Genomic DNA, 16,262 nt, shown 5'->3' with positions numbered 1-16,262 from the left:
GTTTTGTTTGTTTTGTTTTAATCTATTGCTGAAGAATATATCAGTTGAATGACCCCTGCAGTTAGTTTTAATTTAATTTGAAAAGTATTCTCTTAGATTTCCTGGAAAGAGCTAACGAAAACCGATTTTATAGCAATCCCTTGAGTTTATCTGTGTAGTCTAATTAATCATTTCATTGCTTGTACTAGTTAAGGCTGTATTTGTGGATAAGTAAGAGTAATTGGTACAAAACTATGCCTTTCAAATAGATGTCATAGAAGAACAGAAGTATTTTACTGAAAATGGGACCCAAACAATTTTATTGAGATCTATTTTCTTTGAAGAATCGTGTTCATCATAATATATTTTGGTATGTGTAGATGAAATGTATATCTGAATAGCTCATTCCAACTTCTTTAATGTATACTGCACTTCATTTCAGGAATGCAAGAAAAGATTATATTAATGCCAAATATATTGAAAAAAAATATGCAAGGAAAAAATATTCGGACAGTATGGCTAAACTACAAAGCCTCTGTGAAGCAGTCAGAACAAGAGACATGTTTGGACTGGTTCAAGTGTATGCTGAGGGTGTGGATTTAACAGAGAAAATTCCACTAGCAAATGGGCATGTAAGTGTAGAAATCTTCCAATGTCATTATATTAACATGAAATGTGTTACTTATGGATCATAAATAATTTGTAATCCTTAGAAGCCAATTCATGATCACTCTCTCCACTGTATTGCAATGTTTACAACTTATGAACGAAGACAGCAAAAGGCTTACATCAAAATTAAAAGCACTTCTATATGTTGCCAACATTAAAAAAAATCATTATTAAAAGTAGATCTCTTAAAAACATGTGAGTGAAGAGTTTTTGCACAGAAATATCTTCCACTGAAGATGGATCTAAGCGTATTGAAATGTTATTGCATGTTATTGCAAGTAGGCCTGTGCAAAGCTTTGGCCAAAGCCAAATAGTTTGCACTGACTGGCACTGGGAAACATGCAGCACTGGGCGGAGGTGCTCTGTGCGGTGCTTGGAGCGTGGTGCAAAATTTTAAGCTTTGGCCAAAGTGCCATACAAGTCTAGTGCAGAGTATATTGACATCTAAACATAGGCCAGGTTCAGACACAATGTGAAACCAGAGTTAAACGGGGCAGAGGTTGGAATTTCAGTACATCCGAATTTGGGAAACAGTGGTTTTGGGACGAAAGCAACCTGTGGTTTGTGATGCCAAACTCCAGTTTGAACCTTAGGTTTTTCACAAAGGTTTGCCACCAAGACATCCGGTTTGGCCGCCGAAGTGATGTGTTCAAACTTGGACGCTGCCATAACCACGGTTTCATCCCAGTTTTCAAACCTCAATCATAGAAGCAGCGGCGCAGATGCACCCAGTATTGTAGATGCTCCATGCCTGCAGCCCTCCTCACTGGCTGCTTCTCCAAGCAGCAGCCCTGCCCCTCCTGTCATACTCACAGCTGTGGAGTTGCCCAGCAACAGGAACACCACCATGTTGCATCCCTGTCTTGTCAGCCTGTCAAGTGGCACAGTCACATAGGGGCATTTTCTATTCCCACTCATCCCTCACTCTCCGCACCTGGCAAGTGGGAGGGAAAGTGGATGGGATGACTGGATGGGCACAAAATGTTTTGCTCCTCGAGAAGGAAGCGGCAATGATGTGTGTTTACAAACACTCCAGGTGGCAATATAAGCAGAGCACCCCATCACAACGCTGGGAATGGAACAAGTGGATACGGGCTGCCCAGGGCTGGGTTTCAGTGGCAGCCCCAACTTGTGATTCTCAAGCAGCCAAGTTCTTAATTTCTATGTTTTGCCATGGCGAGTTGGGGGCCCCACACAAGAGGGGGTGCTTTTGAGGGATTAGTGCAATTCATGAGCGTGCAGTCTGAAGGGAGACGTAGGGCTAACACCACATTGACCTCTCTAATAGATTGGCCCTTTTATGAGAGGGATAGTCCACCATCAGCAAACAACATAAGCAGGGCACCCCATCACAGCGCTGGGAGGGGAACATTCAACAGGATGGGTACTAAGTGCTTTGCTCCCCGAGAATGAAGCGGCAATGATGTATGTTCACAAGCACAGACACTGCAGGTGGTAACATGAGCAGGGTACTGCATCATAGCACCAGATGGGGAACAAAGCCTGGGTTGGGAGTGCCCGGGGTCAAATTTAAAAGGCAGCCCCAAGAAGGGATTCTGGGGCAGCCAAATTCTATTTTTTTCACAGAAGGGTTAGAAAATGGGGCCCAGCCCCTTCCCCTTCTGGGGTTTGTGCTCTCCAGGCTTACTCATGAGCAGGGCCAGTCACCAAAGTCAGTAGCTCCTGTCAAAGGAGAGTGCCCACTATTGTGAAGAGAGAGTATGCCGATCCAGGGTGGACCATGCTCGCTCAAAAGAGTGCCAGGCCATGGGGACACCCCCTCACAACTCATGAGAAGAACCATCTGTGTGGAACAAGGTAGGGACATGGATTAGCAATCGCTAATAATGAGTGATGATAAAACAAACCCTTCTCCCACTGCTCTCTCCTGAGAGAGTCAGGTCATTGGACCACATTCCTCTATGAAGGAAAGTAGCAAGGACCAGTACCCCGGCAACTGCGCTCCTGGTCTTGGTGACTGCCACCAGTAGCTGTCAAAGCGTGCCCCCCCCCACAAGCCCCTTGCTCATGTGGACATGTGCACCTTTGCTTTGATGGAAACAGTAACCCCACTCTCCTGTGGTGACTGGAAATTGGGGTTACCCTCTCCCATGATTCCCCACGCTGGCAGATCTCCATACAGTGCAATGCCATGCTGGATCTGGGAATTCTGAATAGGTTTAAAGATCCATCCCAGAATCCGGTGTTTCCCTCATCCATGCATGAGGCCAGGCTATGACACATGGAACATAAAAATCTCCTTTGGGTGCATGCAAGGCTTCACAGAGAAGTAGGGGCGGGGTTTGCAGAGAGTCTTTACTATCTTTTACCATGGAGAGTTGGGGCCCTCACACAAGCGGGGCCCACTTTGGTGGTTAGTTCAACTCATGAGCACGCAGTCAAAAGGGAGACCTAGGGCTCACACCCTGTGCTCTTGCCCAGTAGACTGGTCCTCTCATGAGAGGGCAAGCCCACCGTCAGCAAGCTGACAGTGGAGCTGCAGTTTGGTTTGGTCTGTCTGGACTGCTTTGCTGGGGTGACCCCACACAAAAGCATCCTAGGTCAGACCCCCACCCACCCCAAGAGCCTTTTCCCTCCCTCATCTACATACCCCCTCCTGGGAAATCATTGTGTTCCTTTCCCTAACAGGGAAATAGTGCCACCCCGCCCCCCGAAACCATGCTTGTGTGGGACTATTTGAGTGCAGGGCTCTTTGTGGGGGCAGTGCCGTCACTGTCAGAAGATGCACTGGCATGGCATTTGGCATTTCAAGGGATTTAAATGTACTTTCCATGCCGAGGATGGGTGGACTGCTCCGAAAATGCATGATCGTGCCTAGCATGTCCCCTTCGAGATTGTAGCCAATTGTGGCCACTCCGCTAATGTGCTGACACTTTGTCTGCAATCTGGCTGTGGAGTTTGCTGGGATAGGCCTCAGTGACCGAGCAGCAGGAAGCGACTCCCCTCTCTTGTAACTGAAGGTTGCCGGACTGTGGCTGGACAAATGTCTGTGATGCAATTTACAGTTTAAAATTGAAACCGCGGGCTTGGTTTCAATAATTTTGTTATTATTGATTATTGTAACAGTCAAGTTTTAGAATGTGCTTCTCATACTACAACAATAAACAACACTAACATTTTAAAATACTGAGATTCAAAAAAGCTTCTTGCTTGCTATTGGTCAAAAGACACAAAGTGTGTGTGTGTGTTATGATTTCAGGAACAAGATGAAACTGCCCTTCATCTTGCAGTGAGATCAGTTGATCGGACCTCGCTTCACATAGTTGACTTCTTGGTGCAGAATAGGTGAGTGTTTCCATCTTTATTAAAAAATTCTGTTTGCATTTCTATTTCAGTTTTCCAGTGAAAGAAAGTAACATTTCTATGAAAACCTTAAGTGTGAAAACAGAACTGTATAATTTCATATTCTTCCCCTTTTTATCAGTCAATCAAAACTTTATTTCAGTCAACCAGCACAACCCCTTTTTATTCTTTTCTCCATTTCCCTAATCTTCCTCTTGTCTCCCTTGTGATGATATGAGTCCGTCAAGGCAGGGAGCTGTCCTCTCATTTGGGAAGCACCATGTGTAAAGATGGTACTATTATATAAAAATAATAAATATACTGGCCAACATCCTATGTAAAACTCCGTGCATGCAGCCAAAAAAAGGCACATGTAAAACAGTAGTACCCCCACTTATGAAGCATGGGGGCTTGTGTGGGGGCAGGGTTAACCTACTGTATTTCCTCTCCCCCTGAGAAGTGCTTTGTGCAGCACAGAATCATGTCCCCAAAGGCCATGTTGCCCTCAGGAACATATTTTCCTGCTGCTCAGAGTGCTTCTGGGGGAAGGGGAGAGAGGCTAACATCCTCCCATGCGAGCCCCCACAGACCCCACACTTCAGAAGTGGAAACGCTGTTGCTGTGTGCATGCCTTTTTTGACTGCACACACACGGCTTTAGTTAGGATGTCAGCCAATAAAATCTTCTCATTTAAAGCAGACTTTTAAGAGTTGTACTGTTTTACTAGTATAAACTGAACTGTTACTTTTCTCCTTCTGTATAGTGGCAACCTTGACAAGCAGACGTGTAAAGGTAGCACAGCTCTGCATTATTGCTGTTTGACAGATAACGTTGAGTGCCTCAAACTGCTACTAAGAGGAAAAGCTTCCATTGAAATAGGTAAAGGAGTAAACAGGGTCCCTCTACTCTTGCATTTTTGTCCATGTATCAGCTAGCTGTAATATTAACATATATAGGCTTGCAACACCTCCTGCCATTTACTTCCTGCTTGATATATACTTTTTTTGGAAGGAAATATTTAAAATAGAGATAATTGAGACCATGTTGGAAATTTTAAGTCAGTGATAGTCTAATCAGCTGAGATTAATCACTATTTTACGGACTATCCCTGGTGTCCATGAGGCATCAATACTTGCAATAACCCAAGGCAAGAACTGACTGGCTAATAAAGATAAAGTGTGCTGTTGAGTCGGTGTCAACTCCTGGTGACCACAGAGCCCTGTGGTTGTCTTTGCTATACTGAGTAATTAATTTGAGCAAAATTTTCCCTGAGGCTAAGGCATCTCAGCTTCTTACTACTACTACTACTATTAATATTATTGATATACTAATAATATTATTATTACTACTAATAATAATAATATTTATATTCTGCTTTTCAACAAAAGTTTCCAAAGCAGTTTACAAATATATATATATATATATATATATATATATATATATATATATATATATGAATAAGATGATTCCCTGTCCCAAAAGACTCACAATCTTAAAACAAACACAAGGTAGACACCAACAACAGCCACCGGAGGGATGCTGTGCTGGGGTTGGAGAGGGCCAGTTCTTCTCCCCCTGTGATATATATGATAAATTAAAATATTGGGCAGGTGAATGTGACTAAGCAACAATGAAATCAATGGGAGAATTTAGTCCCATTAATTTCAGTGGGATTTGGTAATTACTAACTTAGTCTGAATGTTGCCCAATTCAGCCGAAGCTAAACATATGTAAGTCTTGTTGATGACAAGTACATGCTTAATCAGTGGCCCTAAAAATGCATACCTTTAACTAGATAATGCCAAAAGCTTGGTTCATTAATTTTAGATTCCAAAACCACCACAGTTTTAGTAACATAAATTAAGAATGCAAATGAGAATGCAACTCTTTCTTCTGTTGATTTATAGCCAATGAAGCTGGAGAGACTCCACTTGATATAGCTAAAAGGTTAAAACATACACGCTGTGAAGAGCTGGTAAGATCTATTTTTCAATGCATTCATCAAAGCTGAACAGTTTATCTAGCAGCCTTCAGTAATGCTTCTATAGAATTTTGTTTATTGTCATGGAAAACGTTGCAAGTGGAAGAAATATTTGTTTACTTGATCTGCTTGGAGCACTTCCCAATCTTTTTTTTTTAAACTCTAGTAGTCATACCTTAGTACAGCATACATGTGCCTTGCTTTAGCTGAAATGATTAGCTTGCTGCTTTTCTTGGCAAAATACACTGAATTTAAATATTATTTACTTACTTACTTACTTACTTATTTATTTTTATATTTATATACCGCCTTTCGTTAAAAGAAAACCCCAAGGCGGTTTACAAAAGTTGAAACATACAATAAAAAGGCAATAAAAACATCAAGCAAAAAATATAAAAACATATAAAAACAGGCATAAAAACAATACAACAGATAAAAACATACAGAAGCAGCAGTAAAAACAATTATGTAAAAGCCTGGGTAAAAAGCCAAGTCTTTACAAGCTTTCTAAATATACTTGGTTTGGCTTCTAGTACTGCTATAAATGTTGAATAGCATTCAGACTAGTACTTCCACAAACAGTAGTTCTACTCATGCAATACAGAAGGGGCAATTTTTGCTGAGTGCCTCTTCCCTCTGCTGTTACTTTCATCCCTCAAAAATCATCTCCTGAGCGGGGCTGCTACCCTCTGGGGCGTATTTTGGGAGGGGCCACAGGGGGCTGTAGAGGGAGTGGGGGTCGGCAGTTGCCTCTCCCCCCTTGTATGAGTGCAGCTTTGTCCTTTCGCAGAAGGATCAGTCTGGATGCTATTTATTATTTATCACTTTACATAACTAATCTTTCACTGTGCAAATCACTCTTGCAATCTTTAATCTTGTTCATTTTCACATTAGCTCTTTGAGGTGGGAAAGATGGATAGGGATCTGAGGCTGGGTTTCTGAGGTCACTCATTGACTCCAAAGCTAGGGTGGGATTCCAGCTCTGATGCTTTTTCATTCTGACTGCTGGATTCTGGATTCTTTGGCATCCAGTTCAGACGAATGGTGCATCAATGTGTTATCATTTTCACTGGGAAAGGTAATCTTATATCCCTTTTGTGTATTTTCTGTATTACAGGATCTATTATAATAGTCAATTAAGCTTGGTTATCTCAGTGCCAAGCTAAACATTAAGAGGAATACTGGAATAAGGTGGGGGTGGTATGACTCAAGGCTCTTTCACATGAAAAATTCCCTGCATGCAGAAAACTAGCATATTGGAGAGAAGATGAGGTTAGAAAGCTTCTAATTTTCCACAGGAAGGGGAGCATTTCGTTATAAAGTCTCAGGAGCAGTGTTCTCTCTAATTTTTTCATCTGTGTGCAGAATGAGTTTTGTTCTGGGTGGCAGTATCAAGGCAGTGTGTGCGCATGTGCATTCAGAGTGGGGCCTTCCAGATTAAACTTGAGCAAGATCTAAAATTAACTGAGCTGACATCCAGAAACCTGTGAGCGTGCACACGCCTTAGAGGGAACACTGCTCAGAAGGGCTATGCCATGTAATTCTTTTGTGTGTGTCGCTCATCTCTTTAAGAGACTGGGGACCAGAAATGCACTTAAGTAATTTTGGAGCCTGGACCTAAAGGCCTTTGGAGCCCCCACCCTCTGCAAGTTAAACATCATCCCCCTACGCACACGCACACACACAGTATTTTTAATATGTGGCTTCTTGAGGACACACACAGCAACTGAACTCATAAGACTGTAAGAATATAAAATAGGTATATTTATGCAAATTTGCATTAGCAGAAGCATTTTGACACACAACTTATATTCCTATCCCACATATTTCTTTCCCCGCTCTGTCTCTAAAGCACCTGGCACAGGTCACAAACACACTCAGCCACCTGGCGCAGTACGTGGTGCTGCACAGCAACCACACCACCCAGGACAGAGTAAAGAAGATGGGGGGGGCAGGTGGTGTGGAGGCCCTGGACTTCAGCCCCAAAGTCCAGGGGTAAGAGCGCCTCTGCTGGGGACTGATGTTAATTAGTCATGGGCCTTTCCCAAACTCCCCAGCTGATTCTCCTGTACACCATCTAAAAGAGCATTTTTGGAGACAGTGACAAGTCCCTCACTGAGTGTGCTTCACCATCTCATTTCAACACAGCCCTTTAAAACCAATCAGTTAATAGAAAGATGAAGGGGAAAGAGAAGTTGAGAAAGAAATATGCTTTCAGATCTGATTAAAGAAAGATATATTTTAATTGTGGGCATTCATGATGCCTAACTTTGGTTCCTCAGCTCGCTCAGGCCCTGGCTGGAAGACTTAATTCTCATGTTCATGTAGAGTATGAATGGCGATTGCTTCATGAAGACCTGGATGAAAGTGATGATGATGTGGATGAAAAATTGCAGGTATGTGTTTGGACATTCATTGTGCGGATTTGCTGGAAAGCCCACTGTTGAGGTTTTTGATGATGATAGATTTTGCCCACTGAGGGTTCTGAAGCCAGAGTTGGGAGAGGCAAGTGCTGGCAAGTTCTGCGGAATAACTTCCTGCTTCTAAACATAGCTGTTTGAGAAGGATGTTCCAAGAGCACTCTGATACTCTTCTGGCTGGATGCAATCCCCCCAGCCCCAGCCCAGTCTTGAGAGGAAAGTCCAAGGCAAAGTGTGGGTGCATGGAGCCTCATTTCTAAAGCAACATAATATACAAGACTGTACACAGAGTTTCTACAGCTTATATGGTATGGAAGTTAAGGTGGGCACCTTGCAATTTTCCACGCCTTTCAGAGCATGAACAAAAATTGGAAACATCTCAACTCTCATCTTAAACTGAAGGTTTTAAAACAATGCATTGCTTACCCTTTTTGCTGGCTTGTCTCTTCTACTTCCAGTCTTCGGTAAACCTGCTGTCACATGCAGAGGATTTTCTCTGATGTCATAGGCAGCTATCGTATGACGTTTTCTTTATTTCTCCACCTCTGCATTTTAGTGACCCACTTGATCATTTCTGACTACCATGTATTTTCCTTCAAGAACTGTTTTCCCCCCCTCCATATCTGCTCTCAGGGTAGTGGCCATTTACTCCTGAAGTAGTTCTTCAGGAAAACAGTCACAGTATGGGAGTCACACTATGGGAATGACTAGTGCATGGCAGGGAGAGTGAGGGACAAATAGTGACTTACTTCCTCATGTTCTGGCTATGAGGGAAAAGCATGTTTTGGCTACAAGGGACTACACCAGTGGTTCCCAACCGGGATTCCTCCAGATGTTGCTGAAATACAACTCCCATCATCCCCAGCTACAATATATTGTGGCTTGGGGTGATGGGAATTGTAGTTCAGCAACATCTGGAAGAACCCTGGTTGGGAACCACTGCACTACACAGAGTACTGGGCTGCCCTTCTACAGTCAGCAGCAGCTATCAGTCCTTGTATTGTTGGGACCAGGTAATGCCTTCTCAGGAGCTAACAAAGATCCCTTTAGATGGTTGTCCTGAATGGTGAAGAGGATGTTGTATCGTTTGAGTCCATAATTGCAGGAGCTACATCCACATGTCTCATGGAGAAACCTCTCTTCACAGTACCCTCAACTACCCTCAACTACTGCACAAACTTCTGGGGAAAGGGTGCTTCCAGTAATAAAGACCATATTAGCTGTTGATATGAATACCCTCAGTTGTGTGTATTCATGGAGTTAGAAGATCGGGAATGTAATCTCTACAAATAGGAATTGCTCCTGATCTTAATGAGAGAGTAATTTGTATAATCAGTGGATTTTGCCTTAAGTGGTGCAAATAAAATAACTTTTGTTTATGCAAGGGGGGATGGACAAGTTTTGCTGACCCCACTTACCTCTCCCAGAACCTCCCCAAAATTTGCTCCTGAGGGTTGAGGGACCCTTTGGAACAGGATGGTATGTGGTGCTCTAACAAGTTGGGGAGGGGGATTGATGAAAATTGCCCTCTCTTGCACAAACAGAAGTTCTTCCATGTACAGAACTCAGTATAACCCACTGTATTACAATGCTTACAATAGCACACATTTAAAATGTCTCAGATTTAGTAATTTGCTCTCCAGGTCAGTTGAGCACTCAGTGCTGAGACTGAGAATTAAAAGGCATTTCACTGCTCACTCACTGTCTCCACAAAGATCTGTGTACTGACTTGACATTAGTATAACTTAATGTAATGCATAAAATATAACTCATTCATCAGTGTGTTCCCAATGAAGGCAGAATTAAATGATTGATAATGGATTGCTTAGGAGGAACAGGTTCTACAGCAGTCATTTATGCTCTTATCTGCACTGTACATTTGCCATGCCCTCCCCAAGTGGGAGCATAACGACAATGGTTCCTGTTTAAGCAGGAAGTGATGTGGCGTCTGATAACCCCAGGCTTCCTTTGGTGAGTGCTGTTTCATTTGGCCTCAGCTCTGCTGCTCTCCAAGTCAGTTGAGCGCTTAGTTCTGAGGCTGAGAATTAAAAGGCATTTCACTGCTCACTCACTGTTAATAGGCTTTCAGACTATAGGGACTTGTGAAAAGAAGATTAAAGGCTATTAATGACAAAACCAATGTCTTTATTATGCCGAAGGCACAGCTGAACGTTGCTTCTGGATGTGTGTTTGCCTTGATCATGTCAAAGTTGTTTTTGTAGCAAATGGAGTTTGAAATTATGTATATGCTTGAATCCAAAGGTGCCGCTACATGGAAGGAAAGCACTTCTCCATGAGTAAGGTTTCTCCCCCACCCCCGCATTGCCCCCTACCTATTGTAGTCTCCCGTGCTTCCAGAAAATTGCTCCAGAGTGGTCTGTAGGTGAGGCCCACAAATTTTGGACATTGGCATCTTTTCATAGGACAAATGCTCATAGTGATTTTTGGCAACATCTATGCTCCTAGAGATGGTAAACAGGTGATAGCATTGTTGCACTTACAGCTTTCTGTGTGTTAACATCCCTTTTTATCCCTACCCCCAAACGATTATGGTAAAATTGCAGTCATTTTTGCACAGAAGTTAGGGGTAGGGTAGGGTAACAATGAGCAAGTTGTTGTAATCTTTGGAGGACACTGCTGTCGATTTTCATTTCCACTCTAACATCGATTACATTTTATAGTAGTTTTTATTTTTTTAAAAAACTTTTAAAAGCTTTTAAAAGACAATTGCACATTTGGCCGCGGTCAGGACAATAAAAGCATGATACCACACTGAAAGCTGAGAGTATTGCAATGTTATCACCTATTTCCCATCCCGAGGGGTATAGACCTTGCCAAAAATCACAATAAGCATTCTTCCCCCAGGTGGTACTGACCACCCCAGCTGGCTTATGAAGGGGTTGGGGGATCATCTAGAACAGGAATTCTCAACGTTGAATCCCCAGATGTTTTTGGACTTCAACTCCCATAATCCCCAACCAAAGGCCACTGGGGCTAGGGATTATGGGAGTTGAAGTCCAATAACATCTGAGGACCCAACGTTGAGAATCCCTGCTCTAAAACATCATGGAATGTGGTATAGGAGGCTGCAGTAGATGAGGGACTCAGTGAAAATTGGGGACCCTGCGTTGTACAAGCGAAAATGCTCTGCTTTCCACTTACATAGCAAAACCTTTGGACACACACCTTTTTGAAATGGGCTTTCAGCAAAAAGCATTACAGGTTATCAGACTTCCTTCAGAAGGGGGAGGGGTACTGTACAGTGATGAAAATATATCAGGTGTCTGATTTAAAACATAATTCCTTTTTCTCCCTGCACCTATAAATGTAGGATGTGTTTATCACTTTTATTGTTTTTATTTATTATTGGGAAATACTTTTAAAAAATTTGCTTTGTTGACTCTGGAATAATGAAATATTTTTCACTCATTTAAAGTATATATCCAGAGGATATCGAAAACAATGCTGTACTGTTGATAGAAATGCCTACCAACTTATTCACAGTGTGGCTACACCTGGCCACAGTTTATGCTAATAAGTGTTAGACAACGATGATGATGATCATGATGCATTAGAGTTGTTATCAGGACTAGAGGCACATGTCTGTGTGGGTCTCTTCCTTACTCTTTTCTTTTTTCTTTTAAAGCAACCAAGTCCAAATCGAAGAGAGGACAGGCCAGTCAGTTTCTATCAGCTAGGATCAAGCCAACTTCAGCCTAACGTGGCATCTTTGGCAAGAGATGCTGCCAACATAGCCAAGGACAAGCAACGGGGCTTCATGCCAAGCCTGTTACAGAACGAGACCTATGGAGCCATCCTCAGTAGCAGCCCACCGCCCACTCAGCCTGCAGCACCTGTTACAAGTGCACCACCATTGCCTCCCAGGAACATTGGAAAAGGTACTGATGGAGGGGAAATGCCATAATACTTTACAAATGTGGAGTTTCAAAAATGTTATTTCTTCTGTTTTGGAGGTTTTAGTTTTACAGTTGCTTTATCCAGGTAGGTAATTAGAACTTCAAACTGCTGAGATTTTTCTTCCTATTAATTTGAGATAAATCTGAACTTCCTAGTTGGAAGTTTATGTCATACAGAACAACAAAAAGAATACTCTGAATTGGAACACATGCAAGAAGCAACACAGGATTTAGTTTCAAAAGGAATCTAATCTATACTTAATGGCTAGATCTTGTGGTTGCTGCTTCAGCAAGTAAATGACTAAGGTGGGACTTCGTAACCTCTGAACCACCATGAAAGGTCAAAATGTTAGTTGAGCATTGCTGGTTGATTATTTATTGCTGATTCAACAGATTGGGTATAGTAGCTAAAACTAGGTTTTTAAACTTGGAATTGATTGTGGGCACACAATGATAAGTTATACGAGACCACTAATTCACAATACAAAACAAATGTAAATTAAATGTTTTTTATTCTAATTAAAGTGATTAAAATTCCTATTAAGATTAGTTGTAAATTCCATCAAGTAGCTGATGTGGCCATAGCTCAGTGGTAGAGCATCTGTTTTGCATGCAGAAGGTCCCAAGTTCAGTCTCTGGTTGGGAAAGACTTGCCTGAAACCCTGGAGAGGCATTGCCAGCCAGTGTAGACAATATTGAGCTCAATGGACCAATGGTCTGACTCTGTATCTGGAAGCTTCCTATTGTGTGTTTCTAAGTACTAACATCATTTTTTAAAAGAGTGGGAGTTCGGTTTCTTTACCTCCGATCATCAAGCCATTATAATCTGGCATGCTTAAGCTAAAATTAGTTTGATCCCATTGGTTTAGGTGGTTGCTTCCTTATGTGTTACTGCTTTCCTTTAAAAGTGCACATGAAATACATTCATTTAAACAGAGATTTTAAAAAACAACAAAAAACTCTCACATGTACACCTTCAGATAGGTTTCTCTAGTCTAGGGCCAGGCTGAGACATGTGTTATTATTAATTAATTTTGATAATTAGGTTTCAAAGTGGGTGTCAACTTTTCCATTCCTCTTTCATTCTTGCAGCTGCCTGTGAAGTTGTTATTTCCAATTCACAGACAAACAACACAGGCTGATACTTTACTTGTCAAAAGCTGAGCAGAGAGTCAAAACTCCCTTGGAAGTGGACATGCATCTTATTCAGTGGCTTTGGTTAAAGGGATAATATTTATTAAGGAATGGAATGGACAGCCGTATCGTTGATGGTCTTCCTTAACAAAATGCCAGTCAAATGGCCGATTATTTGGAAATTATATGAAATACATAGGCTTGGATCTAAAGGACATTGGCCAACATCCCGAACAATGAACCGTTGGCAGAGTGGCCAGATGTGCCCTAGTGCAATATGTTAGGTTACTTGTGCTAAAAAATGGGGATTTGCAGAATTGTGCTATAGCGCTCTTGTGCAAACATACCCTTAAAAGGTTACTCAGCTGCCGCCCAGCTGCGAGCATATATGCGGTAGTGCAACATGAGATGTAGCAAGCTCCAGACTTCACACAGCTAGCTAGAGCAACAGCTTTGTGCTAGCACAAGTGGTTTGTTGCCCTGGATGTCGGTCAGTGAGCAGAAGGAGAAAGTGATTTAGTGTTGTTAAGTGAACTCTTGTGCAATTGCTAGTAGAATATTTCTTACAGTGTAGAGCCATAGGAGTCATATTACAGTAAGAGAAACTGTAAACATAAAGTGATACAGGCTGGCATGTATACATTCTAGTGGAGCTTTAAGAAGTTTTGAAAACAGCTTGTACAAAGTCCTTCACAAGAGTTTTCATAAACAGAGGAACTCCTTTGGACTTACAGCACTCTTCCTCTAAGTTGGAAACAGCCCTTCCATAAGCAGAAGAGGCTTTTTGCTAGCAGAAGGGGACTTTCAGAGCCAAGTCATTGTCTTAAGGCCTGTGGCAACACTGTCACAATGAATATCCTTTCACAGATGGTCGTTGTGGTTGAAATGACCTTTTAAAAGCATATAGACACACATATACCCACTTTAAATCTATTATTAATATGCACCCCAGTTAATTTGTTTTGCTCTTGTTTCTTCGCCCTTGCATTGAGCTTATTGGTTAAGGCTTGGCATGGCAGAGCATGTGGTCTTCTTGAGAGGCTGATTGCTTCTCACATAGCTGCAGAGATGGAAATTGGTATTGTGTATTTCTTTGTGAGGACTAAGAAGATGAAACCATGGCACTTGAAGAGGCAAACACCCAGCTGAGCAGAGAATTCTCCTCTTCCTCCACAGTGACAGACATAACTAATAAAGTGGACTCTTTCTTTGGCTAAACATTTACTCTCGGCAAACAGTTGCAGTTCTTGCTCCTTTATTCACTAACGAACTTTACAGCCCTCCTCACTTCTGTTGCAGCTATCCAAAACCTATTATTTCACTACTGTCTGTCAGCAGAATATTGCTTGATTTCTGTTCAGCCAGCAGAAAAAATTAATTTACTGGCAGATAGTGGACTCTGACCGCCTTCATTGGATTTCCGCATCTTACATTGGACAAAGAGCTTTATATCCCCTGATACTACAGGAGGAAAAGCAGCTGCATCTGTTCCCGCCCATTCACGCACTCCCCCACCCTGTCATCTGCCCCTTTCCCATCTCTGCTGACTGGCACAAAAACCGTGAAGGCGGAAGAGAGATGACAGGATGGCGCAGCTAACAGGCCACCGCTGCCCTTTCTGCCACTGCACCAGAAGAGAGAAAGGTCACAGAATTGGGTAAGAGGGGCAACCCTGCTCCCCTCGCCCTCAGTAGCTTGTTTTTGTCAACTGCTTGAAATTGTATTAACATATTGTCAATGCTGCTGGCTTCTTACTGATGTTTTTCTTTGAATTTTAGAAGACCCATTATGCTTCCTTTTGTCTCTTTTTAAGCAAGTTGCTATACACACTAATTTCAACATGTAACTGGTCACCCCACCCCACCCCCACCCCGCCATTGATGGTAATAGCTGAATAGGCTCTATTATAGCTGAATAGGCTCTAGCAAAGCACCGTAAATGGTGTTTTTAAAACTGGGAAAAGTACAAGCATATCTTAACATGAAATAATTCAGGAACACAGAAAAGAAGGCAGAGTATCCCTATAAATTCTCAGTGGGATAAAGCCAGATTTTATACATGTACAGTACATTCACAACTAAAGTCCCCCCATTTCTCAGATACTGAGAGAGGTTTTGTGAAATTGTCAGCACAGCTCTTTAAGAAAGAGAGAATGTTTTGACTTATTACTAACAATTTCCATATGGACAGGAGATCTATAGCACAAGCAGGTTCACACATGCACATGCTTGGCTTGATATGTCATCACTTGACTACAGAACACTTGATGACTTGCTGCGCAGAAAAAAATATTAATTTGAGGGGAAATGAAAGCTTTATGTGTGGTGATTGATCTGTGATGGCTCATTCACACATGCTTATCACTTGATGTCAGAGTCATCAAGCTATGAAGATGCATGTGTGAACAAGGCCTTTGAAATAGCCCAGTCCTTGTGCAGATCTGAACAATGTGGGCCTTTGGATCGCACCAGCCCATTTAAGGAAAGGTGTTTTTGTCTCCACAATACACAGCCGGCAGTAATTTATAATAATAATTCAGTGTTTTCCTTTCTTTTTAGTTCAGTCTTCATTTCTTGGCAGTGCTGTTCAGACAACTCCTTCATCGAACACACTGTGGAAGACAAATTCATTAGGAATGGAAAGCATAAGCAGGCAGAGGTCTTCATCAGATCCACCAACTGTCCATCCCCCTGTTCCACCATTGCGTGTAACATCTACAAGTATGTTTGCACTTTCCCCCTGCTTCCTTTATTTCGCTGCATCCGTTCATGGTTGGTCTCAACTTTTCATTTTCACAACTCATGCTTCTTCCTTTCTGGTGGATGTAGTTTTAAGCCTGCTGCTTTGCCATCTGGTTCC

At 42.2% G+C, this 16,262-nt stretch overlaps 1 protein-coding gene across 10 annotated transcripts in view; it reads left to right on the top strand.

Moving 5' to 3' along the window:
• ASAP2 (ArfGAP with SH3 domain, ankyrin repeat and PH domain 2) overlaps window positions 1-16,262 on the top strand; it is a 137,902-nt gene that overhangs the window by 107,465 nt on the left and 14,175 nt on the right. For 8 of the 10 annotated variants that reach the window (XR_008313775.1, XR_008313777.1, XR_008313776.1 and 5 more), the window contains exons 17-23: window positions 422-611; window positions 3,869-3,954; window positions 4,715-4,830; window positions 5,859-5,926; window positions 8,215-8,328; window positions 11,999-12,251; window positions 15,962-16,123. Coding sequence is in view for 7 of the 10 variants with exons in the window: in XM_053285740.1 (XP_053141715.1) it covers window positions 422-611; window positions 3,869-3,954; window positions 4,715-4,830; window positions 5,859-5,926; window positions 8,215-8,328; window positions 11,999-12,251; window positions 15,962-16,123 (989 nt within the window). In the remaining 3 variants the exon portion in view is untranslated. The remainder of the gene's footprint in view (window positions 1-421; window positions 612-3,868; window positions 3,955-4,714; window positions 4,831-5,858; window positions 5,927-8,214; window positions 8,329-11,998; window positions 12,252-15,961; window positions 16,124-16,262) is intronic. The other 2 variants (XM_053285743.1, XM_053285744.1) reach the window with 1 other exon arrangement.

This window comes from Hemicordylus capensis, chromosome 1 (genome assembly GCF_027244095.1).
Source record: "Hemicordylus capensis ecotype Gifberg chromosome 1, rHemCap1.1.pri, whole genome shotgun sequence".
NCBI classification, from domain to species: domain Eukaryota; kingdom Metazoa; phylum Chordata; class Lepidosauria; order Squamata; family Cordylidae; genus Hemicordylus; species Hemicordylus capensis.
This window is presented reverse-complemented; position numbering and strand designations above follow the sequence as displayed.